Source organism: Lissotriton vulgaris, chromosome 1_1 (assembly GCF_964263255.1).
Source record: "Lissotriton vulgaris chromosome 1_1, aLisVul1.2, whole genome shotgun sequence".
Lineage (NCBI taxonomy): Eukaryota > Metazoa > Chordata > Amphibia > Caudata > Salamandridae > Lissotriton > Lissotriton vulgaris.
Window position 1 is genome coordinate 1,978,955,027 of NC_141685.1, and position 25,110 is coordinate 1,978,980,136.

General features: G+C 44.1%; 1 protein-coding gene across 2 annotated transcripts in view; it reads left to right on the plus strand.

Moving 5' to 3' along the window:
- The window catches only part of PCLO (piccolo presynaptic cytomatrix protein), a 1,259,786-nt gene that overhangs the window by 976,399 nt on the left and 258,277 nt on the right, over window positions 1-25,110 (plus strand). For both annotated transcript variants that reach the window (XM_086919783.1, XM_086919788.1), the window contains exon 19: window positions 17,045-17,116. In XM_086919783.1, coding sequence (XP_086775909.1) covers window positions 17,045-17,116 — 72 coding nt within the window. The remainder of the gene's footprint in view (window positions 1-17,044; window positions 17,117-25,110) is intronic.

Genomic DNA, 25,110 nt, shown 5'->3' on the forward strand with positions numbered 1-25,110 from the left:
TCCTTAAGTAACATGTGAAAGTAAACGTCATTATTGTAATAATCTTTCATTTTTTTGCATATTTTTCATTACACTTTTTCATTACACTTTTGCTTATTTATTATTCGAATAATTTGGAATTAGGTTTGAATCATACAGAAAAAGCTCAATGTGAAGCAGTTCTGAATACATGTTCACTGAGAATTTGAAGTGAAGCCAGCAGATGGAGTTTGAGGCAATTGTAAAATATCCATGAATGACATCATGGTCCAGTGACTACACAAATAATTTCCTCACATCTCATCTTTTCAAAATGTCTGAGATAAAAACTCCTATTCAAGTTAGCCCATAAAACACATCCAGCTTACAGCTTTGAGCTGTGAAGTATAATTTAATTCTTTGGACAGTGTAGGTTATTACCTTCAGCAATGTTTTCTGGTAACATCAAGAAGGTATAAATACCATCCACAGCCTTTCAGAGAAAGAAAATACTTTATTTTGACACATAAGATATTATAGGAATTACATAGTTGAAGATTGTTATAGTTGTATTTGGAATAACTATATATGTGACAGTAGAGACCTCTTCAGAGTGCCACCTATACAACATGCCAACTGCATGCAACCCTGTAGACCATAACTATGGCTACATTACAATGCCATGTTAGGGCTTAATAATCCCTGTAAAGTTTGCCATGTTCTAGCTTATCTCACTCGTCATTGCATCAATGTCGCACTTTTACCGGAGATACCTCAAGAAAACCCTTGTCAGCAGGTACATTGGAATGTCATTCGCACGCTCCTCACCAATTCCTCTTATTCAAGTGACACAGCCGTTCTCATTTACGGTAGAGGTGGGCAAGCCACTGAAACCACAAGTTGAAACCTGGCTCTGGCTCAGCTCGAGTTCCTGTTGGAACCGCAAGCCCAGAAAGAGTCAAGCTTTCATGCAGTGGTGGCACGCAGAGGGAGTACTGAGGGGTGGTGGGGTGTGGTGGAGAGGGGCAGGGTGGGAGGGGGTAGTGGAGTCGAACATACGACAGCAAGGAGTAAAGTAAGGAAATAAATAAATAAAAAACGCAGTGAGTGCCACGGCCCCGCAGATCTCAGATCTGCTGACTTTGGATCTGGGGAACCACGTTCGACTATCGGCGTCTGCTGAATATTCTGTTGTTAGAAATGGGGAGGAGGGTACCTTGGGTCCACCATAGGGGTGTCCTGTGTGTAAGAGAAGGGAAGTATAAGGCCTGGGAGGTGGGTACACTGGCCTGGTCGACATGGCAGTTAAACTGCTCACTGTGGCAGGCCTGGGACCTCTTTTTAGAGCTACTAATGTGGGTGGCACAATCAGTGCTGCAAGCCCACTAGTAGCATTTGAGTTACCAGCCCTGGCACACTTAGTGCACATTACTCAGGACCTACTGGTAAGACAAATATGCCAAATAATGGATAACCAATCAACAAAACAATTCACACAGAGAGCATATGCACTTTAGCACTGATCAGCAGTGGTAAAATGCCCAGAGGTCTATAGCCAACAACCACAGGTCAGGACCAGCATTGGCATAGCCAATAGGTCTCGCCTTTGGAAACTTAAAAGTATTTAGTTATGCAGTACAATATCCTTGATGCAACAACATCAACTGTTATAACGTCCCAAAGCCGAGACATATTGGCTATGCCAAAGCTTGTTTCTTATGCAGACTACAGGCCCCCTGTTTAACATCCTCTTTCCCTACCATCTCCTTCACACCCTTTCACACCCTTTCACTTTTGACGAGTCACCTAAAATTTAGAGCAAGTAGGCATGAATTTGTGGGGCTGTGGGTGACTGAAGCGAGGGCAGGCTAATCAGCCAAGGCCTAAGCATTAAAACAAAAGGTTCAAAAGGTTCAACCTGCGCTCTACTTACGTCTAGAATCGGGGTATATAGAACAGCAGCCAGCCAGGCAATTAAGGTCTCATTTGGGAGCGGCTAAAACAAAAATGCTAATTACTGTTTTCTAAGTGTGAAAATGTTCTGCTTACATGTACAAAATTGCTGTGTTAGATGCTTAGTTATATTAAGCTCTTCCGTTTTTGTTTGCTTTCTTATACTTGCAGTTTTGTTTGTCCTCACTATAAATGCAGGAGTACCAGGATGCAAAGAAAATGTATTTACAGAGCCAATGTAGTTAACAGTTTGCATGTTGTCTATCTTTTATAACAAATGGAGGAGTATCCCCAGGATGCAAGGTCCTAGTGATTTGAACTAAAGTAAGAAAAGAAACCCCTCACTCACCAACCCGAGTTACCGAGTGCCACTCACGTGTGCTTTGACGCCTGCAACTGCAGCGGAGCTGGTGATTTTTCGTGAATTGTGGATAGTGAAGTTAAAATAGTGTGCTACATGTACTCCCTCAATTCTTTATTCTGGGATCATGCGCCACTTCTAAAAACAAAGGAGGTACTATTGGTAGTAATTATCCAGAAAGTATGGTTACAGTGAGGATATGGTCAACATGTTTCAACCTTTTTAATCTTGTAGGTTTTCGTCAGGACTAAGTGAGTAGAGTTGAGAGGTCTGCACACGCTAAGATGCACCCATCTCAGGCTCTGCTAGCTGCCAGACTGTGTACTTACGGTTTTGGCCTGCGTACATCCATTCTGAGTAAGACAAATTTAGAACTAACTGTAGTTGGGCGTCATGGATACTGTGGGGGGCCTTCAGCGAGCATTTTGTCAACTAATCACGGCCCGCCAGAATACCTGTCCGATGTCCACACGGAGTCCCGCGGACTCCGTAGGGTATCCATGAGGCACAACTAGTTTGTTCTAAATTTGTCTTACTCAGAATGGTTGTAAGCAGGCCAAAACCGTAAGTACATGGTCTGGTAGCTAGCAGAGCCTGAGATGGGTGCACCTCCCATGCCACATAATTCCATTGGCCCTGTCTAAAGCAAGTTGCAGGCTACAGCTAGGATGAAATACAGGTATGCATGGGGTGCCAAATTCGATTCTGCCCAGGGTGTGGACTGAGCAAAGACCGGGCAGTCCTTGTGCTACTTGGGCGGGACGCACGTTCACCTCATTGCCTCCTAGATTCATCCCGCCTTAATCCCCGCCACCGTAAACACTGCCATTTACCGCCCCATCACGGCAGCAGATGGGGCGTGGATGCGGATCGTGCAGTGATTTTTGCATCGCCATTGCGCCTTCGCTGCCACCATCAATGTGGTCGTCGGGGGTCTTTGGCGGGCCTCGGGTTTCATTTTTTAATTGGTGAGCTCAGCTGGCGACCAGTGAGAGAGGTGACTGGGAACCGTCCCGTGCAGGCAGCTATATTTATCCGCTGTTGACTTTCAGTGCTTAAGGCTAAGGGTTAACCCATATCTAAGCACTACAGGCAAACACCGATTCCTTCAGGTTAACTACTCTATTTTTATCCTTGTTAAGTGCGATCTGGCATTACGCTGTGCCTCGCCGCCTTCACTGCTGCCATTATTATGGCTGTCAGGGGGGAGTGGGGGGGGGGGGGTCTTTAGTCGGCCTTGGGTTTCGTGTTTTAATTGGTGAGCTCCGCTGGTGACCAGTAAGAGAGGCGATTGGAAACCGTCGCGCATGCAGGCAGCTATATTTATCTGTCGTCATCAGTGGCTGCATGTGCATGCACATCTGCAGGAGACATAAAGAGTATTTGGCAGAGGGGGGTTATTAATGTGCCAGAGAGAATATTTTTAGGGAGGGGCACAATAGACGAGAGGTCCCGCAATTTTATGGGAGCACAACCAAAAAGACGGACATCACCTTTGCACGAAAAAGGCCTAGGTGATGGTAGACCAAGGGAATGCTGTTCGAAAGCTACAAGTTGTTAACTTCCTCCTTGTGGCGCTTGGAAACAAATTAGGGCAGAAAAAAACCTTGTAATCCCATCTGTGCAACGAAAGCCTCCGATGACAACGCTGGTATGCCATCCTAAACAAATGCTTGTTGGATCTGATATTGTTGATCATTGAGGAACTTTCAGGCATTTTAAGTGAACTAACAAAAGAAATGGATACTATTTCAGAAGAACTTTCAAACATGATGTCCAATGAAGAATTATCGAAAACATTAGATGAGATAAACGATCAAATCACCAAACACACACAGGAAATTAATGAAAGAAAAATTAGGAAATTTAGGCGAGACACTCTCGACTATAAATTAGACAAGGTTTACTCATGGGCAGATGTGTATGCCCAAAGAAAAAGAAACCGTCCTTATTCACAATACACTGATACTTCTTCATCAGGAAGTGACATCTCTAACTTAACCACATGTTTCTAAACAACAATCATTTAAGAAGCCACAAGGGATCTCCAAAGAGAGAGTGCCAACAACTTCCACAGAAACCATATCCTCGGATGTGCATTTTTTAGAACAAGGTCCCGAGCGAATAGACGACCCAGGAGGGGAAAAGGAGCCACCAAACACAAGAAGCGTGTCAGTGAAAAAGAAAGAAATGAAAAAGACAACACCGAAGACCAACTAGTAATCAATATTTCTGATTACAGTTTATCTGATCAGGAAACTGCATTACTACAGAAAGGGACCTCTTTTGTCCCAACTACAAACACAAACACTCTGGAATTGGAGATCAGTCTGTTCAAATTAATGCGAAAATTGAGGTTATGTCATTTTTTTGACAATGCTATCCCTAAACCCATCACTCAAAAACAAGATCAACTAATGGGCCCTAGATCTAAAAGTTAATTTCATGCTCCTGTGAGCCATAAGACTTTAGACCTTTTTGAAACGCTTGTAAAACAGGTCCTGGCGAAAATCAATTGTCAAAGAATTGGCAGAAAAAACATCACGAATAAAGACCTGGGAACACTAAAAAAACTGGCCAACAATAAACTAATTACCTGTGTCAAAGCGGACAAAGCAGGTGGTTTGGTAATTATGAATACCAGCATGTATGAGAAAAAGGTCATGGAACATATATCAGATCGTACCACTTATGCACTTTTGGAAAACAATCCCACCAAAGAGTATATGAAGATCCTAACAGAGATCATTCACAGAGCTAAGGATAATGGGAACATAAAAGAAAGGTCAAAAAACTTTCTAATTAAAGAGAATCCAAAAAGTCCCACATTCTACATGATGCCGAAAGTACATAAGAACTTGAAAGATCCACCGTTAAGACCGATTGTCTCCACTAGAGGGAGCCTACATGAACCTATTGGACAGTTCATAGATAAATACCTGCAACCGACTGTTAAATGTATGTCGACATACATTAAAGACACCACTGACTTTCTAGTGAAACTCAACATGATTACAATCAAACAGGATGAACAACTAATTTTATGTACAGCTGACGTGAAGTCATTATATACCTCAATCCCACATGGTGCAGGATTGGAAGCCATAGAACAAGCAATACTTTCAACAGCTCTAGATTTACCCATGCAAACTTTCCTGATGGAACTGATGGTATTCACCCTATACCAGAGCTACTTTAAATATGATGACAAATGGTATCAACAACTTGTGGTGACATCGATGGGCAACTGTTCAGCCCCTGTTTAGGCTAACCTCTTCATCAAAGACTATGAAGAAACCAACATTCTGAACAACCCAAACTGGACATTGAATCTAAAAATGCTAGTGCGTTATATTGATGATATTTTTATCATTTGGACAAACACGAAAGAAGAGTTGGAAAAAGAATTGATTAACCTGAACACTGTTGACGAAAGGATCCAACTCACTTGGGAAATTTCTGAGAAAACCATAACATTTCTAGATTTTCAAATTACCTTATCTACCAAAGGCATTGGAACTGACATTTTTCGCAAGAAGACAGATAAAAACAATACCCTACATTACAGTAGTTTTCACCGAGCAGCTCTAAAGCAAAATCTCCCCCTTTCACAAATGATGAGATAAGCAAGTTTAAGAATTGAAGAGATGGGTGAAAGATTTTCAAAAAGAGGATATCCAGATGAAATAATCAAAACTGCCAAACGAAGGGTGAACAAAATGCAAAGAAATGATCGGTTTAAGTCACATAAAAAATTGAGGAGGCAAGAACAGCTATCGTAACTAAATATTCTACATCCAGCATGAACTTCAAAAAAATTATTAGAAAACACTGGAGCATTTTGAAAGCAGAACTGGATTTCAACACAATTTTTGACAATCCCCCCATCTTTTCTTATACTAGGAGTAAGAATTTAGGTGAACTTCTCAAATGCCAATCTACATTACCTACCACTTACAGAGGAATGAGGCCATGTCTACATTGTGGCAATTGCAACAATATCATAAAAGGCATCACTATAACTCACCCGATGAAAGGCCACAACATCAAACTACGCGTCAACGCAACATGCGACGCGATGAATGTTATTTACTTGCTGAAATGCCCTTGTGGCAAAGTCTACATAGGAAAAACTGAGAGAAAAATCAAGATAAGGATCAATGAACACAAGTCCAATATAAGAACAAAAAATCAGAAATCATCCATAGCATTACATTTTATGGAAGAACATCACAACGTGTTACAACTTCAGTTCCTTATTCTGGAAACAGTTGAGAAACGAGAAGGACTAGACAATAACAAATATCTGCTCCAGCGAGAGAATCACTGGATATACACCATGAACTCATGTAAACCTTTTGGTCTCAATGATCGGATTGAATTTTCATGTTATTTATAATACATCAGTCTTTGGTCATTGTAATCCTTATTTCCTCGTGGGTGCTTGACATATCCACCCATATTGTTCTATACTTCATTGTGTTTTCTTGTATTCAATTATTTTGTATGATTTACATTTTTCATTTATGTTTATGTCATTCTACACATACGATACAGACATCTGTTTTTTTACCGTCTATTTTCCTTTACCACACTCTTTTTCTGACATACATTTCCGTATAACGGGCGGTCTGTTGCTGATCTCTATGATCACGTGATCGGCACAGACTAATGAATCAGCACAATTTTACACCGCTACAAGGAAGTAGCCACATCTTACCATTCACAAACATTTTTTCCGACATGAACAACAGGAGAGCGACGCTGCGCGTCTTAAAAGTAAGTTGGACACTCCGACCAATTTGAGTCCGCGTTGTTGATTTTTTGCCTTTTCAGTAACCATGAGGACGCTCATGATTATACTTTCTATTTTTTTCAGTTTGACCCAATATTTTACGTTGCGAACCCGACTGCAACATTGACATGCAAGTGTTAGATCACTTGTGGGTTGCACTTTATAACTTCGCCGACACTTGACGTTTAGCACTCGGGACACTACTTCACATAGCATGGTTACACGCATGAATTTTTGACAATAGTTACAGATTTGTTTTCTTTTAATTTACGAACTAGAACAAGATTGTATATGTGAATATATTTGTTTATAAATTTTCTAGCACATATTACCTGATGAAGGGCATGGAATGCCTGAAATGCATTGGATACATAAAATATGTTGATGTCAAAGGAATGCATATGGAAACAAAAAAATTACGAAAGAAGAAATGTAATTTGAAATGAATAAAAGAACTGTATGACAAAATATAGAAGAGTTCATAATTCTGTTTTGGGAAAGGAATCCTTGTTTAACACCAAGGAGACATGGTGTGCACCAGGGGATGCAACTAATGACCATTGGGAGCACATCTTCTTGAGTACTCTAAAGGCATCCAGGACAAGTGACGTCACCCGGGTGGCAACCTAAAGCAAACATTGAAACTATCGTTTTGGTAACACTAAACACTTCAGGCAAAAAATAGGCTGTGCACCAATCTTCATTTTCCGTTCACAGAGTTAAATGTGGTACACGGCATTATGAGTGTGCAACCCACACTGACTTGCGTAGGAGGAGCTGCCAAAAATTGTCGGAGCAGCTTTGGAAAGGATCGTTCAGAGTGGCTAATAACAAAGTTGGTTTATTCTTGGAATGTACCACCCGCATAGGGGTTCCCGTCTAGGTGCCACAGGGGGGTGCATTGTCAGCGCTGTTCTATATTGCGGCGAGGTGTGCAGACACGTTTATGGGATGGAAATTCAGTAAGCTACCAATTATCATAGTGTGTGGTCAGAAGGGGTAGTTGTTCACCGTCCCAGCTGTAGCCAAGGGATCTCATCACTGAGTCCCTTTTCCCATGACCGGACCCGGTAGTCCCACCGCTGTTCCCTAGTATGAAGGGGTTTAGTCAAGTCCGTCTTGTGTTTCTTCATTGTCTCAAGGACTACCCATTTCAGATTGGTGTCCTTGTAATTTAGTTCTAAGAAGTGCCTCATTAATTTTTTTGTTGGTTGTCTAGCATCTGATTGTGCTCCGATGTTCATTTATACGAACCTTAATTTTCCTGGTAGTCATGCCCACATACATAAGACCACAAGGACTGGTGAGGAGATACACTACATTCTCTGTGTTGCTATTGCTAACTTTTTTAAGTTTCCAGGGATTCATAGTGCCTATGTCCACTTCTTTAGTAGTAGTAGTTAGTGGGAATGCGACGCATCCACCACACGGGTAGTGTCCTGTCAGTCTCTGTAGATTCCATACTGTGGGTTATTCTTCTGTCTCTTGGGGTGGAGTTTTTGCATGCACCAGCTCGTTCTGTAGACTCCTGTTTCTCCTGAACGCAAAAAGTGGAGGTTCCCATTGTTTTTTGCACCATCCAAAATGTCCCAATTCGTCCGGATGATATTTTGTACAGTGTTGGATACTGGAGTGTACGTGGTTACACATACAATTCTGCTTGTTTTTTCTTTAGAAGTATTCTCCAGTAGTGCCTCCCGATTGTTGTTTCTGGCCCTTTTTTTCGTTCTGTTAACCATCTTCTTTGGATAGTGAAAGTCGAGAAGCTTCCTCTCAAGATTTTATGCTTGTTCATTGCAGGGTTCAGTCTTAATAACAACTTGATCACAAGACATGAGGCAGAATTCCTCTTCAATGAGAACCCTAGAACCCTGAGGATCTACACACTCCCAACAATCCATAACAAGAGAATGCCCCCTCCAGGAAGGCCTATAGTTTCATTGGCTCTATCTTGGAACACTTGTTGCAGTTCTGTGACTGCTTCCTCAGACCGATTGTTCAGACATCACTCTCTTATCTGAGGGACACAAAAGATGTTTTGTGCCTTCTGCGTGACCTGACATGACCTCTTTACCAAAATAGACATAGAGGCGCTGTACACCAGCATCACACAGAGACACACTCTGGAGGTCATAGAACAGATTCTACTTAACATGGATTGGGATTTCACCACCCCCAGCACTTCATCATGGAATGCGCTGAGTTGGCCTTGACCGATAACTACTTTGAATTTGAGAATGTGATTTATCACCAAAATCAAAGGCACGTTAATAGGCAGCACTTTTGCCCCAAGCATGGCATCCCTCCACGTACAACAGTTTGAAGAGGTCTACATCTTCAACCAGGATAACCCATACATTGAACATCTGAATCGTTATACTGATGACGTGTTCATCGTGTGGAGTGGAAATGAAGAGACAGCAACAGCTTTTGTACAATGAATCAATACCAAGGACCAACACCTAAAGTTCACTTGTTTCATCAATAAAGACCGTCCCACGTTCCTGGACCTTGATATCATCTCGACTACAGAAGGCATCAGCACTAAGGTACACAATAAAACCACAGACAAAAATAGCCTGCTTCTCTATGAGAGCTACCACCCGAGGGCTCTACGGCAGAATCTCCCTGTGGGACAGTTCCTCCGGGTCCGTAGGAATTTGTTCAAACACTGAATGACAGGGGTGTTATCTGATTTGAAAACTGTAAGTTGTACCTGGTTCCCTTTTATGAACCTATCGTCAAAAAATTAAGTGCTCCCACGTAGCCCGTAGGTTGCAGCACGCCCCGCCCCGTAGAGGGACGAGAAGACTTCAATGATGGGAAAATGACACTATGGGACTCATAGTGTGTGAGGGGTATTTTAAAAACACACTGTGCTCCCCTTCTGACGCTCGCAGGGAGGCATTTTTTTCACTTTACAGACATTAGGTCTTCACTTTATTCAGAAAACTATTAAAAATTGTTCACCAAATCACATTGATAGAATCCTATTGTTTGCATACAACGTCCTGGAGGGTGATTCTATCATTACCTCTAAGCTTCCTCAAGTGTTTTTGTGAATGTTTGATTTGTCCTGGTTTTTGTAAAACATTATTGTTTGGGAATTTTCTGGGCCCTCATCAGTCTAAAAAGAATCATTGGCTGCCGGCAAAAAAGTTTATGTGGTCTAAAATAAACATACACTTCACCATATCACTCCCTGGCACTGAAGGGAAATATTTTGTGTGTGGATGTATTCCTGGTGAAAGGGCATCATACCATAACTTGTAGTGAAATCAACCAGTGGCTGGTCTGGTATATTCCCCTAAATGCATTGTGATGTGGGTGGAAATAAAATGTCAATGACACCAAACACAGACTACCAAATGAAGTCTGCTTAAAACCCATATACATAACTATATTATACACATAACTTTAGTAAAATTAAAAGGTCTTGCATCCTGCTATCACATCAGGCTCTAAGCACAAAGGCTACACTTCCGCTCCAAAGCCACAAAGATCATCTGCGGCGTACCCCAGGGCTCATCCCTCAGCCCAACTCTGTTTAACATCTACATGGCACCGCTCGCCCACGTCGCCCGTCGGCACAACCTCAACATCATCTCCTACGCCGATGACACCCAGCTGATCCTCTCCCTCACCAAGGACCACCACACCACCAAAACCAACCTTCACGAAGGAATGAAGGCTGTCGCTGAATGGATGAGGAACAGCCGACTGAAGCTGAACTTGGACAAGACCGAGGTCCTCAACCTTGGATCCACCCCTTCGGTCTGGGACGACTCCTGGTGGCCGACTGCACTAGCAACTGCCCCAACACCCACCGACCAGCACACAACCTAGGGGTCATCCTGGACTCAACCCTCTCCATGACTGAAAATGTCAAATCTGTCTCCTCCTCCTGCTTCAACACCCTCTGCATGCTCCGCAAGATCTACAAGTGGATCCCCACTGAAACGAGAAGAACAGTCACCCAGGCCCTCGTCAGCAGCCGGTTGTACTATGGTAACGCCCTCTACGCAGGAGTCTCTACCAAATTCCTGAAATGGGCCCACCGCATCCAGAAAGCCTCTGCACGCCTGATCCTCAACAGCCCTCGCCGCAGCCACATCACACCTCACCTGAGAGACCTGCACTTGCTCCCGGTCAACAGGAGGATAACCTTCACACTTCTCTCCCACGCACATAAGGCACTCCACAACACCAGACCAACGTACCTCAACAGACGACTCAGCTTCTACACCCCCATCTGCCAGCTTTGCTCCGCCGACCTCACCCTCGCCAAAGTCCCCCGCTTCCGTAGAGCAACTTCCGGTGGCAGATCGTTCTCCCACCTTGCCGCCAAGACCTGGAACACCCTTCCCATCCACCTACGGTAGACCCAAGACCTGCTGACCTTTAGAAAACTCTTCAAGACTTGGCTTTTTCTAGCAGTAGCAGCATTCCCCACCCCAGCGCCTTAAGACCCTCACGGGTGAGTACTGCGCTTTACAAATGATATGATTGATTGATTGATTGAAAGTAATTCTAAAGTATAAACAAAAAACGTGGCACCGAAGGGAAGTAGCTTGGACATACTGCCTGTGGGAGAGCAAAAGGCAGTTCCTCAAAGTGAAGTTAACCCATGGCCTACATTGACTGACCTACTACCCTGTGCTATATACTGTAGTGGGCGGAAGTACAATGTGAAAGGCACAACAGACTAATGAATGAAGAGAGGTGGATGAAAGGCCCTAAATTTAATTATAGTATACATAGTTTTGTGAAATCAAATGGTCTTGGCTAACGCCAGATCTAAAACAAGAATTTATTGTACCTCATTATCAAAGGCCCCACTGAAGGTCTGCATTAGGCCATAAAATTCAGGAAAACAAAGCAGGTACCAGTTCACAGTTATGGTGTTAGCGAAGCACACACGTGATTTTTACATTTACAACTTTATCTCACATCAACAAAAGGCATATAAACAAATGATGTTAAAAGCTCTCAGGAAATATTAGGTTTGGATAACCAGCTAAATTGTTCAATTTGTATGTGATTGCAGCTACTCTAGTGTGTGTGGATTCTGGAATAGTTTTGTCTACACTAATGAGTCGATTCCGATCTCGGTCAGATGTGCTCTGAATCAGATTCGGAATTGCCTAAACCGATATGGAGCCCTTGTTTCCGACCGAATCGTTTACAGTTCCGAACGACCAAGTACGATGCCTGGAAAGCATTAGCACAGATCAATTTGGTTCTGGAAGGCATTCGAAGAGATAGAGCCCTCCGGAGCCGATTCGTACAGCTCTTTATACTAGGTTTTCCAAGTGAGCAAGTACGATTAACAATTCGGGCAGCCTTTCCGATTTGGTTTGCCCGGATCAAAAAGGCTTCCGGAATTGGACTTTGGGGCCCCCTTCACCCGGGCGCTCCGAATCAGGTCCGTGGGGGTACCCATGGACCCCCTTTATCCAGCTATGCCCTGTATGTTGGGCACCATGGGGTGCCCACCACAGGGTCCACGTGTTTCCCCACCCACCCCTTTTTTGCAATGGGAGCCTGTGTACGTGTTTGGTTCATAGGCTCCCATAGAGTTCAATTTGAGACCGAGCGAACCATGTCCATCACTATATGGATGCATCAGAATTGGTAGCACAGACTCCCGGAACGCGATTTGCTTGAAAAGCTCTCCGGAACCGTGTCATTTGAAGGGCCTTCCTAACGGGATCGGAATCAGACTTAAGTGTGTGCCCACTGTATTAGTCTAAGGAAATACTTGACAAGTGTTACTGTACTGTTTTTGTAGGCAATGGCACTTATGAGCCACTTAGTGGTGGGTGGCACAGTAGAAGCAACAATTGGGAAGGCAGTAGAGTTTATTCAGCAGCACTGGTCCTCTTCTCATGCGTACTTAGGCTTACAGTTGCCTCAAGACCTTTGGCATATTTACAAGACCATATCGCCACCACAACGTAAAGTTTCAGGATGTTTTGGTGATGATAGGGGCTTTGCCTTATTTACAAGGCAGCGTTAAGCCACTTAACGTGGTTTAATGCTGCCGTGTAAATAAGGCACCCTTTCACACTATACTTAGCATGAAAGAGGAGGGCAATGGGTGATGCTGTGGGTGTTCTACCGCAACACCCATTGATTTTTACGCTGCCCCATATTTAGAAGGGTTGCGTAAATATCGGGCAGCGCCAAAATTAAGACCAGGGGAAACCTGGTCTTACCCTGGCAAAAGAAGGAGAAATGTTTAATTTCTCCTCGTTTTTGCTGTTTCCATGTGTGCTGCACAATGCAGCACACATCGAAAGAGCGAAACGCCAATTATTGATTATGTGCAGGAAGATGTCCTTTCCTGCACATAAACAATCTTTAAATTTTGTTACTTTTATGTGTAATGCATTAAGCAGCATACACAGAAGTTACAAACAAACTTGCCCTGCAACGCAGACACCCTTTCACTGTGGTGCAAGGGTACCTGCGTTGACGCTAGGCTGCTAAATTTAGCACCAGTGCTGGGGAACCGCAGGGGTGCACCATATTGTTGTAAATATGGTGCAGCCCTGCGTTTCTAAAGTGACAGAGCTTGTCGTTTGCCTTCTTGGCTTGATGATACTCTTCACCACTTTGCTAATAAATATGCCTCCTTGTGTCAGTCATAAGCATGGGCGAATTTTGCGAATCTGGCGTTCGCGAATTTGCGTATTTGCAAACTCGCAATCCGCAAAATCCGCGAATTCTTGCGAATTTGCGGATTTTTTTTTGTGTTCGCAAGGGTTTCTGCCAGTTCGTGAGGGTTTTGTACCAGTTCGCAATTGCGAACTTACTTGTCGGCTCGCAACGGTCGCGACTATGTTGTTTCTACGTCTGGTTCATCATCACAGGTTCACAGCACCCTCTGTTTTACCACTGCCACCCTGTTTCACCCATGCCACCCTCTGGTACATCAATGCCACCCTCTGGTTCATCACTGTAGATTATGGGGCAAGCACACCTGCCCTGCTTCAACTGACATGAATTAATTCGGGGTTGATTTATTAATGTGTCACTTTTTTAAAATTCCAGTCTGGCACCTGCTTCCTTATCTGTAATTTGCTTTCTGTTGCAGTGCAATTATTTTTTCCAGGACCTTTGTGGCCTACTTGTAGCTATTCTATGAGCCTGCTGTGAGGGTCAGAGCAGGGTCATAGAATTGTTGCAACTAGCAACTGAACTCTGGAGGGGCCCCAGTCAGGAAGCACTACAGGGAATGGTTACTAATGATGAGTGAACTTTTGCACCTGCTGAGTGCTTTAAGTTTTGCAAAACTCGTTTTTCTGCAGAACAGCAACTGTAATGCCCCAAACAAACATAGGCAACTGAACTCTGGAGGGTCCCCTCAGGAAGTACTACAGGGAATGGTTACTAATGATGAGTGAACTTTTGCACCTGCTGAGTGCTTTAAGTTTTGCAAAACTCGTTTTTCTGCAGAACAGCAACTGTAATGCCCCAAACAAACTTACTTGCGAAAGTTGATTTCTGATCCAAAAGTGATCCAAAGAAAGTGAAAAGGCCTCAAATCCAAAAGTGCAGGCAAATGTCAACCTGAGGAGACATTCTGATAAAAACCATCATTTTCAGAAGGTCTATGCTGCTTGCTAGTGGATTTCTTGTGCAGAATTGCAAATTTTGTAATTTCGCGAGTGCGAGATTGTTGCTGCCCGCCGCACCTACATGTTCGCAATTGCGAACTCTCGCGATGCGTCGCCAAATTCCCGCTGGATCCCGCAGCAAGATCCAAAATGGCGCAGCACTCGCAAAATATCGAGAAAAACAACTCGGCAAACGCTGAATGACGGTAAGTGAACGCCACATGCCGCAATATTGTATCACCAAGAAAAAAATCCGCTGCGTGCGAATTTGCGGATTTTCGGTAAATTCGCAATCTGAAAACTCTCGCCAATTTACCGAAAATCCGCAAATTTGCACGCAGCGGATTTTTTTCTTGGTGATACAATATTGCGGCATGTGGCGTTCACTTACCGTCATTCAGCGTTTGCCGAAATCCGCAAAATCCGCGAGCGGAACGGATTTTCCGCCCATGCTTAGTCAGTCAATCAGTCGGAAAGAGCCACCCACTGAAGGGTCAGGGAGCCTACCGGTGAAACATTTGGATGTACAGCAAGTAAATTCTCTACCAAGCCTGATGCACTCAAAGACACGGAAAGTGGTCTGCCAACAAAAACCCAAGGCACTGTATGGTATCAGAGGCACAGTGATGAAGCATTCCCTGGTTTTACTGATGCAAGATTGTTTCCCCCTTTGTGATTGGATGGGAGCACCTGAATGCCCAAGATCTGACCATGCTATATATAATTGTAAGTTTGCAAAAACAACAGGTGATGGACCGAATGAGGAACAATGTCACACATTCAACCCAGTCAAAAGATCTGGGTCCTAATCCATCGTTTTTTTGCACTCCACACCTCGAAACCGGTCCGGTCCTCGGATGCTTGATTCCGTTCTGGGAAGGACATGGCTTTTGTAGTTCGGACTGGACTGTTCCCATGGGGCACAGGGTCAGAGCTGATTTGCATATCGCCATTGTCTAACCCAGGGTGGTGTGGAGTGCAAAAAAATGATGGATTTGGGCCCAGATCTTTGGACTGGGGTGAATGTGTGACATTGATCCACATTCGGTCCATCACCTGTTTTGTTTGATATTGCCGCCATAAGTGCGCTGGGGATGCCCAGACGTGGGTCCCAGGCACTCCACACCACTGGAGTCAAGCTAGCCGGGCTGATGAGAGGTGTTACCTCGAAACCGGTCCGGTCCTCGGATGCTTGATTCCGTTCTGGGAAGGACATGGCTTTTGTAGTTCGGACTGGACTGTTCCCATGGGGCACAGGGTCAGAGCTGATTTGCATATCGCCATTGTCTAACCCAGGGTGGTGTGGAGTGCAAAAAAACGATGGATTTGGGCCCAGATCTTTGGACTGGGGTGAATGTGTGACATTGATCCACATTCGGTCCATCACCTGTTTTGTTTGCAATATATAATTGTAAAGCAGATGTCTTGTAACTGTCACTAAAAACAGATTATTCAAGAAATTCGTGATATATTGTCATTCTAACTGCACAACAGAAAATGAAGCAAATAGGACACCCCTTTTCTGTATGGACTCCTACAACTTTTGGTAATTAAAATAGCCGTTATGCCTGGTAAGAGTTAAAACGTCATATAACACAACTGACAGGGGAAACAACCTTTACAACGCAACTTTTACACCGCACTATCATTACAACGAGACTTTTACAACGCAACATCCATTACAACGCATGCATTTACAACGCAACCATTACAACGCATGACACTACAACGCACACCACTACAACGCATGCCATTACAACGCAGTCATTACAACTCATACCATTACAATGCATAGCATTACAACACATAGTACCCTTACACTATCCAACACTTACCCTACTGTTGCACCACTGGAGTTAGAATAGTAATTTTAACTCCTACACTATCCAACACTTACCCTACTGTTGCACCCCCTGGAGTTAGAATAGTAACTTTTACCCCTACACTATCCAATACTTACCTTACATGCAATGTAATGTTATGCGTTGTAATGGTTTGCGTTGTAAATGCAGTATGCGTTATCGTGGAATGCGTTGTAAAGGTAGTTTCAAAGAATTCGTTGTAATGGCTTGCGTTGTAATGGTATGCGTTGTAATGGATGTTGTGGTGTAATAATTGCGTTGTAAAGATAGGCATTGTAAAAGTATGCGTTGTAACGTCATACATCCGACTGACAGTTACCACAACCTAAGGTCGTCATGTGGGCTGACCAAGATGAATCACACTCACATGGTGTAAGCTTCGAGAGGCAGTTAAAGCTGCCCTTAGCAAAACCTAAAGATATGCTTCTTTATAAATGTGACAAAGAGGTCATGAAGCCAAATTAAATATACAATGTTTTGATGTTACCTACAGATCAAGAAGAAAACACTAGAAGTGACTGTCTGGGACTACGATAGATTTTCTTCCAATGACTTCCTGGGAGAAGTAAGTACCCAAAATTTTCTTAGTCCTCTCATAGATGATATAACGTTGTGAGCGCGTGCTGGAAAAGTGAAAAAGTGAAAGCGATTTGTTCATGAATACCACTACACCTGAATAAGGTACGAGGTGAAGGGCTAATTATAACACTGTCTGGGAGCTAGCAGAAAACAGACTATACTTGATTGAATCTACGTGATGGATTCACGTTAATACAATCTTTATGATTTTGGCATGCATTTGTAATGTATTAATAAGACGTACAGTACACATTGCCTAAATGGAAGACCCTGCCATGGCTATATTTATTCATCAGTCCTGGCGTTCTTCGGTTGCTAGAGATGTAACATTGTGTGATGTATGGAGGATCTTATTTTGGCAAACTGTCATTTTCACTCGTAATTACAGCCCGTGAGTTGATGAAAAAGTTGGTTGAGACTATGCAAAACTGTTGTTTATAATAATTTAGCTGCACTCACAAAGGAGATCAGAGATTTGACATGAACAGCCGAAGATTATAAATGTTCTTATGAAAGGGACGGATGTCCTGAAGATTCCAGTACATATTGTGACAAGTTACTGACCCTTTTCACGAAGCTTTGAAACCTGCCTTACATTGAGCACACATGGCTGCATATGTCTAGAAACAAAATGGCGGCAACAGTGACTCTTGCTCCACAAATTTAGCTGCACGGTGGACTGAGCTATAGCCTTACTCTTTCACTCATTTTAGGGGAGAAACAACCATAAATGCGAGGTCATGTTCAAAGCAGTTATCCTTACCTCATTAATGAAGTTCGAGGCTTAGATCAGATAAGTAGTCAGCATATCCCACTTCTATTCCCATGTATTCTAGACACACTCGGCAATTCATGCGATTGATGTCCAACTGATAGTAGGTAGATCAAAGAAAAGCTCTTACATCACCTCTGTTTATTCTATCTACCTTGGCGCACACAAATACAAGGTCTCACACCTCCAAAACGTCAGAAATGCTCCCGTAAGTGGGGTATCTACAACATAACCCAGCTTCCTCATATCAAGCATTCTCCACTTGCTACCTACAATGCCAGTGGTGTTCCTGGCTATCCAAACAATGCTTTCACATAGAAGAATTTATCTGATTCAGAACTAAAACAAAAATTAAAAGCTGTAGATCTTTTCCCGTTTGCCCACCTAAAGCCCATTCCACATCACAGGAATGTGCTATACCAGAAATAGGAAGATTCTTTCCAGTCAAATAGCATCATGCATATAACATGATGTGAGTGAACATCCCCCCAAGGAAAAAGCAACTTTGCATAATAGCCTTACCTGGAGTCTGCCTGTGCTCAAAAATCTCCCCCATCTTTATGTTCCTAGGCTCAAGAGAGAACGACTTGAGGGGGCCCAATCCTCTATTTGCCCCATGCTAAAAGGTTTCCAGTAGAATTTAGGCAGTAAAAACCATTGAAAATACTTTTTGTTAAAATCCCCTTATCTTGGTTTGTTTTCTTTTTTGGCACTTACCTTGTTGTTTCCGCAATGAAATATTGTTGGTATCATTGTGCTATACAATTAATAAAACATTAATAGTTACAGAACTGTTGTGGTTCCTTGTGACAGGCAAACTTTGAAAAGGGTAGCATGTAAACAAATAATGTGAATTGTAACAAAGTATCACATGGATTACCTTACTCAAGATAACTTAGATGGGACAAATGCCACGTGCTGTATAGGCAAACTCAAACATGTCTCTACTTTGTGTGGTGTGCAGAGCAAACACAACCTTCTACAAGGGTGTTATAATATTGACTCTAAAAGAACTATTGAAAAAATTGTGGCAAACAGTTAGTATTTTGCTCATGTTTTGTCACATAAATGTTAAACATGCTGGCTCCTCTGTCCCTGAGAACCTCCAACCTCTGTCTATTGAGGGACACCTATTGAATGTACTTTTTAATATTGCCAGGCATGTGGGCTCTATGTACCATCTCTTCATCACCAAGGGATACTATGGTTAACTGTACACTCTTGCCAGCACTATATAGGGCCATCTCCTCCCTGAGCATTACACTAGCCAACCCCACTCCCAACCAGTGGAGGTCTCTGCCTGCTTGGGACACTTGGCATCCCCTTTGTAATGCCCTTCTTGCTGACACTCTTGGCACTTTATAGAAGCCTTCTCTGCAGGCTTACTAGCAGGGAACCCTTCTTCTCCCATGAGGGTGATAGGAATCCTGACCCTCAGAACTATTTTTGGGCCCTTTAAAGAACTCCTTGCTCTTTTTATCCCCCCTTTTTATGTTGGGACCGTGTTCACCTTTGTTTGATCCCCCCACATACCTCCTTGTGGACCCTGGTGCCGACCCAGTGGTCCACCTCCTTATTAAGGTCTATGGGTCAGTGAGATATTATCAGTAAGGTGCTGGCACAGATCTGGAAAACAAAAACTAAGCAAATGCTCTGTTGCAAACAAATTATACAGTCCCTGACAATCTTTCACAGCACTGCCCTTCACCCAACCAACCATGGCAGAAAGAATCTACACAATCCACCTAGGTTGATTGGGAAATCTTTTGACTAATTTCTCTGGGGTCAGACCAAACCTTCTGATTAGGGCCTCCTTCATGGGGAGGCCCTCATCCCATCACTCCCTCCTCAGGCCAGTGGAGTGTCCGACCCCACAAAATCAAACACCAGACCTTAGGGTGTGTGGACCCTCCACTGAGAGCGCATGGACGAATTGCTGCCACCATCACTGCTAGTGTCAACCTGTCTGGATTTGATGTCCAGCTCTCTCGGGCTCAAATCCTGAGCCGACAACGTATTTTTCTCCTCAATATTCAATCTCTTTTGGCTCTCCTCCAGCTCCGTGGGACTGGCCTTTGGATAACACCCTGCTCCTTGCCCTGGAAAGGGCCCTGATACCTGGGAGTAAGTTGCATACCTCCCCCACATATAGCAGCCCACGGCCTCCTCTCAAACCCCGGTACTCCACATCCAGCTCCTCCTCAGCCTCACCCTCCTCTGGGGACTTATTTAATACAGCATTGGCTTCTGTAAAGGCTGCCAGTGCCATTTGCAGCTCCACCTTCTTGGTGGTACTCTTTACAGGAAGCTCAAATTCCCTGCAGAAGTCCTTGAGTGTAACCTTCAGGATTGGCCAGTTCAAACTACATTCTTGCAGGTGCAAATGCAGAACCATAAATCAGACATATGATTTAGAGTGAAAACTCAAATTTCAATCCGGGAGAATTGAAAAATTAAAAATGCAGATTGAATAGAGTAGAGAAAACTGCTAATGGGGTTCAGAGACAATGGATTTGAATTGGTCTAGATATGGATAGTTGTGTACACCAACTTTCTGTAAGGTACTCCACAAACGTAAGTTCTATCCTCGCTGCTGATCACCATTGTTAGAAGTGGGGTTTTGGGACCCAGGACCCACCACTCTAGTCAGGGTGAGCTAGACACAATAAAGATAACCTGTGGTCATCCTCTATTAGCTTGGCACAAAGCAGTCAGGCGTATCTCAAGAGGCACTGTGTAAAGTATTTGTGCAACACAATGTTTACTCTAACACAGTGACAACACCACAAAAAGACTGGCGGTATGAATGCAAACAATCCCGGTGGCCCTGGTGAAATCAAAATGACCCAATGGAGCGAACTCGCTCACAGCTGGCCCCACCCTCCTGAGGGAAGCTTCAGCTGGCGCTATGTCATGGAGGGAATCTCTGGGTATCAAGGCAACACAGTGTTAGAAATGGAGGTCTCTAGTTGGCAGAGGTAGGTACCTTTGTCCAAATAGGGACCCTTGCTAGTCAGGATAAAGGGTATACACTCTTAACATAACCCCTGCTCACCCCTTTGGTAGCTTGGCACAAGCAGACAGGCTTATCTCAGAGGCAGTGTGTAAAACTTTTGTGAACACATCCAGGAATAAAGTGAAACCACTACAAATGGATACCATACCAGTTTAGAAAAATAAGTAATCTTTATCTAGACCAAAACAAGACCACACAACAAAAATCCACACTACAGCATTGAAAATAAGGCTTTCAAATGGTATGAATAGTTCAGTTCAATGCACGTTGTAAATGTGACACTTTTGTCACAAACTACCTTGGATGTGTCTTGCAAAACAAACAAATTGGCCACATGGAAGGTGGTGCATTGGTTTCTTACACGCAGGGAAGGTGATGGGTCAATTCCTTACTTCATGGATGTGATGCGTTGATTCCTTACTGCAGCGCAGGTGAGGTGATGCATCTGTTCCTTACGGAGAGAAGGTGATGTGTCGATTTCTTACTGCATGGGGAGATGATGCATCTGTTTCTTACTGCGTCCCCAACGATGCGACAAACTTTGCGCCTCGATGACATGCTATGATCCAGTATTATGCATGAACTTGTGCAACCCCACTGCAGGACTTGCATCAAAATCAGTACGTCGGTCTCAGACTTCGGCGATTGGAGCACTTGATGCATCCTGCAGTGATTTCTCGAGCAGTGGCAGGCACTGCTTCGGGTTCTTCAGCGACGCATAGGAAAAACGGGTGCAACTGCGTCTCACTTCTTACACGTTGCGTCGATTTTCCAGCTCCCTGCAGAAAACAGTTCTCTAGAGGCCCACAACAACATCAGGCACCTCTTGCAGGTCAGAACTCCCAGCAGGGCAGTTCATTGGAGCTGGTGGTGAAGTCTTTGTGTCCCTGAGACTTCACCACCTCAGGGAGGCAAGCTCAGTTTCAAGCCCTTGGAGATCTTCCTCAAGATGACACAGCAAACAGCAAGTCCTTTTCTACTTTCCTTGGCAGCAAGCCGCCACTGCAGGCCAAAGCCAGACAGCAAACAGCACAGGGGCAGTATTCCTCCTCAGCTTATCCAGCTCTTCTCCTTGGCAAAGGTTCCTCTTGATTACCCAGAAGTGATTTAAAATTCTGAGGTCTGGGCGCCTCTTTTTATACGCCAAACCCCTTTGTTCTCTGAAGGCAGAGAGTGTCTGCACCCAGCCGAAACCAGTTCTGTCCTCACTGGTGCAGCGTCTGGCAGGAGGTGGAGACAGCATTGTTGAAGGTAGACCAGGCCCATTCAGGTGAAATGAAATCTCCTCCCCCTATTCTAAATGCAGCCGAGGTCGACTCAGCCCAGCCCTGACTCATCAGACTTCTGAAGCCGCTGCCCCTCTCCAGCCCCTGTCATCCAAAAGTCAGACATGCAATACACTAACCTAGACAAGGCACACTGGATAGATAGGCAAGAAAATACCTTCTTTCTAAAAGTGGTATTTTCAAACACAGAATGAAAAAGTCACCCTCACTAAAACATGCATTTTAACATTCTGAGTTCAGGCCTACTAAACTTTATTTTTCTACCTTGTTCCCAGAGCCAGTTATGTTTATAAGATGTTATAAACAAACTCCCCATTCTGTCCTATGGGAACCGGTAGCGGTGAAATAGTGAAAAAACTAAATTGGCAGTATTGCACTATAAGGACATGCCACACACATCAGAGCATGCCCCACCTTTCACTTACAATGCACCCTGCCACAGGGGTACCTTGGGCCTACCTTAGGGGTGACTTATATGTAGAAAAGGGAAGGTTTAGGGCCTGGCAAGTGTATGTACTTGCCAAGTCGACATGGCAGTCCCAGACTACACACAGGCTCTACAATGGCAGGCCAGAGTTACATTTTACAGGCTGCTTCTGTGGCTGGCAAAATGAGTGCTGCAGCCCAATTAGCAGCATTTGATTTACAGCTCCTGGGCACACACAGTGCACTATGTTATGTTATGTTATGTTTTGTTATGTTATGTTATGTTATGTTATGTTATGTTATTGCGTCTTATATAGCACGCAGCTGCCCCATCAAAGGGGCGTCCCGGCGCTTCCAGCTACGAAGTATAACACACACAACAACCTAAAACAGTTTTAGCTGCCATGACACCGTAAACTAAATTAATGGAAAGAGAAAGGTTTTACCAGCTTTCCTAAAGGTGAGTAGATAATCTGTGCCGCAAATCTGTTCAGGCAAAGAATTGCACAACCTAGCTGCAAGGTAACGGAAGGACCAGCCTCCCGCACGGCTGCGCTTAACCACTGGGACAACAACCAGCTGCTGCCCCGCCGAACGCAGCCTGTGGGAGGGAACATATGGAACAAGCAAGCTACTCGGCAAGTTGGGGCTAGCAAGTTTCACTATCTTAAAAGATAGGCACAATGCCTTAAATTGAATACGCTTCTCCATAGGAAGCCAATGCAGCCTCCGGATGGTGCCAACAGCAGAACAGAATCACGGGAGACCTGCCAGGACTCTTGTTGCGGCAATTTTGGACACGTTGCATCCAAAGTATTTCAGCCTTATTTGCCCCAAGTAAAAGAGAACTGGCATAGTCCAGGCGAGATAGAATGGTCGCCTGTACAACCAGCTGACATGTGGCGGGATCGAAAAACTTCAAAAAGGGGCTTAAGACCCCGCAAAAGGCCGAAACATTTGCCAGACACTTTCCGGTGTGATCCTGAAAGCTAAGAGATGAGTCCATCCACACCCCAAGATTTTTGACCAGAGTCTTTGGAGTGGGGACATCACCCAAAACAATTCACCACCACTGCTCACTCCACAGGCTAGTGTTCTTCCCGACCAACAAACCTCGGTTTTGTTGGCATTAAGTTGCAGGCAATTAGTAGCCATCCATTCGGCTACAGTCGCCATTCCATCTCTAAACCTAGAGGCATTCAGGGAAAACCCTTCTGCCAAGGTGACAACCAGCTGCGTATCATCTGCATATGAGACCATAACAAGGTCCTATTGCCTGGCGACAGCTGCCAAAGGCTGGACGTAAAGATTGAACAACGACGGGCTCAAGGCCGAGCCCTGGAGTACCCCCTGGTCAATGGAATGGACCTAAGAGAGAAACGGAGGAGCAGACACTCTGAAGGATCTTTCGGTCAGAAAGGATCTAAACCATTCCAGAGCCGACTGATCACTCCAGCATCCTCTAGCCACTGTAGCAAGATGTCATGTGAGACCGTGTCAAAGGCGGCACTGAGATCTAATAGGATCAGTGCCTCACTTTGACCAGCATTAAGAATGGACCGCAGATGCTCAGTAGTGGTCAGGAGAGCAGTCTCCGTACTGTGGCCCGGTCGAAACCCATTCTGAGATATATCCAAGATGTTATTGGATTTTGAGTAAGCACGTTGTTGACTTGTACCTCTGCAACCTTAGCCTCCCAAGGGAGTAGAGAAATGGCTCTAAAGTTTTCCGGTTTAGAAGAATCCAATGTAGGTTTTTTAAGAATGGGGGAAACCCAAGCCTGTTTCCACAGTACAGGAACAATGAGAGTCGAAAAGGAGGAATTAACTATTTGACAGAGTGGAGCCCGAAAAATAGAGAGTGACTCCCTGATCTGCGTTTGCCTCAAAGGGCCAGCATGAGAGCCAGTTTTAATTTTACCACTCAGCCGAGTGAACTCCTCCTGGGGCATACAAGGGATGGCTGCCAAGGTCGGCCGCGACCCAGTGCCCGGGGGCAAAGGGATGGAATGAGTAGAGACTAAAGGAAAAGATTGATAGATGGCGCAAACCTTTTCCACAAAAAAGGTGGCTAAATCATCACACTGCTGTGTCGACGATATAGCAGACACCATAGCTTTCCTAGGGCCAGATGTAGGTAAATCACATTTACCGATTTTGAAATACCGAATTTTACCGATTCGGTATTTCAAAATCGGTAAATGGGATGTAGGTACCAACATCTGGATTTATTACCGATTCCTTAAAAATTCGGTATTTACCGATTCAGTAAATACCGAATCGGTATTTGCTATTGAATCCTATGGGCCTTGAAGCCCATAGGATTCAATTCAAATACCGATTCGGTATTTACCGAATCGGTAAATACCGAATTTGTCAAGGGTGCAGGGGGTGTCACTTTGACACCCTCTAGCACCCCCAAAACGGGCATGTGTGCAATGTGGCACACAGACATGCGCTAAGGGCACGTCTGTCTGCCAC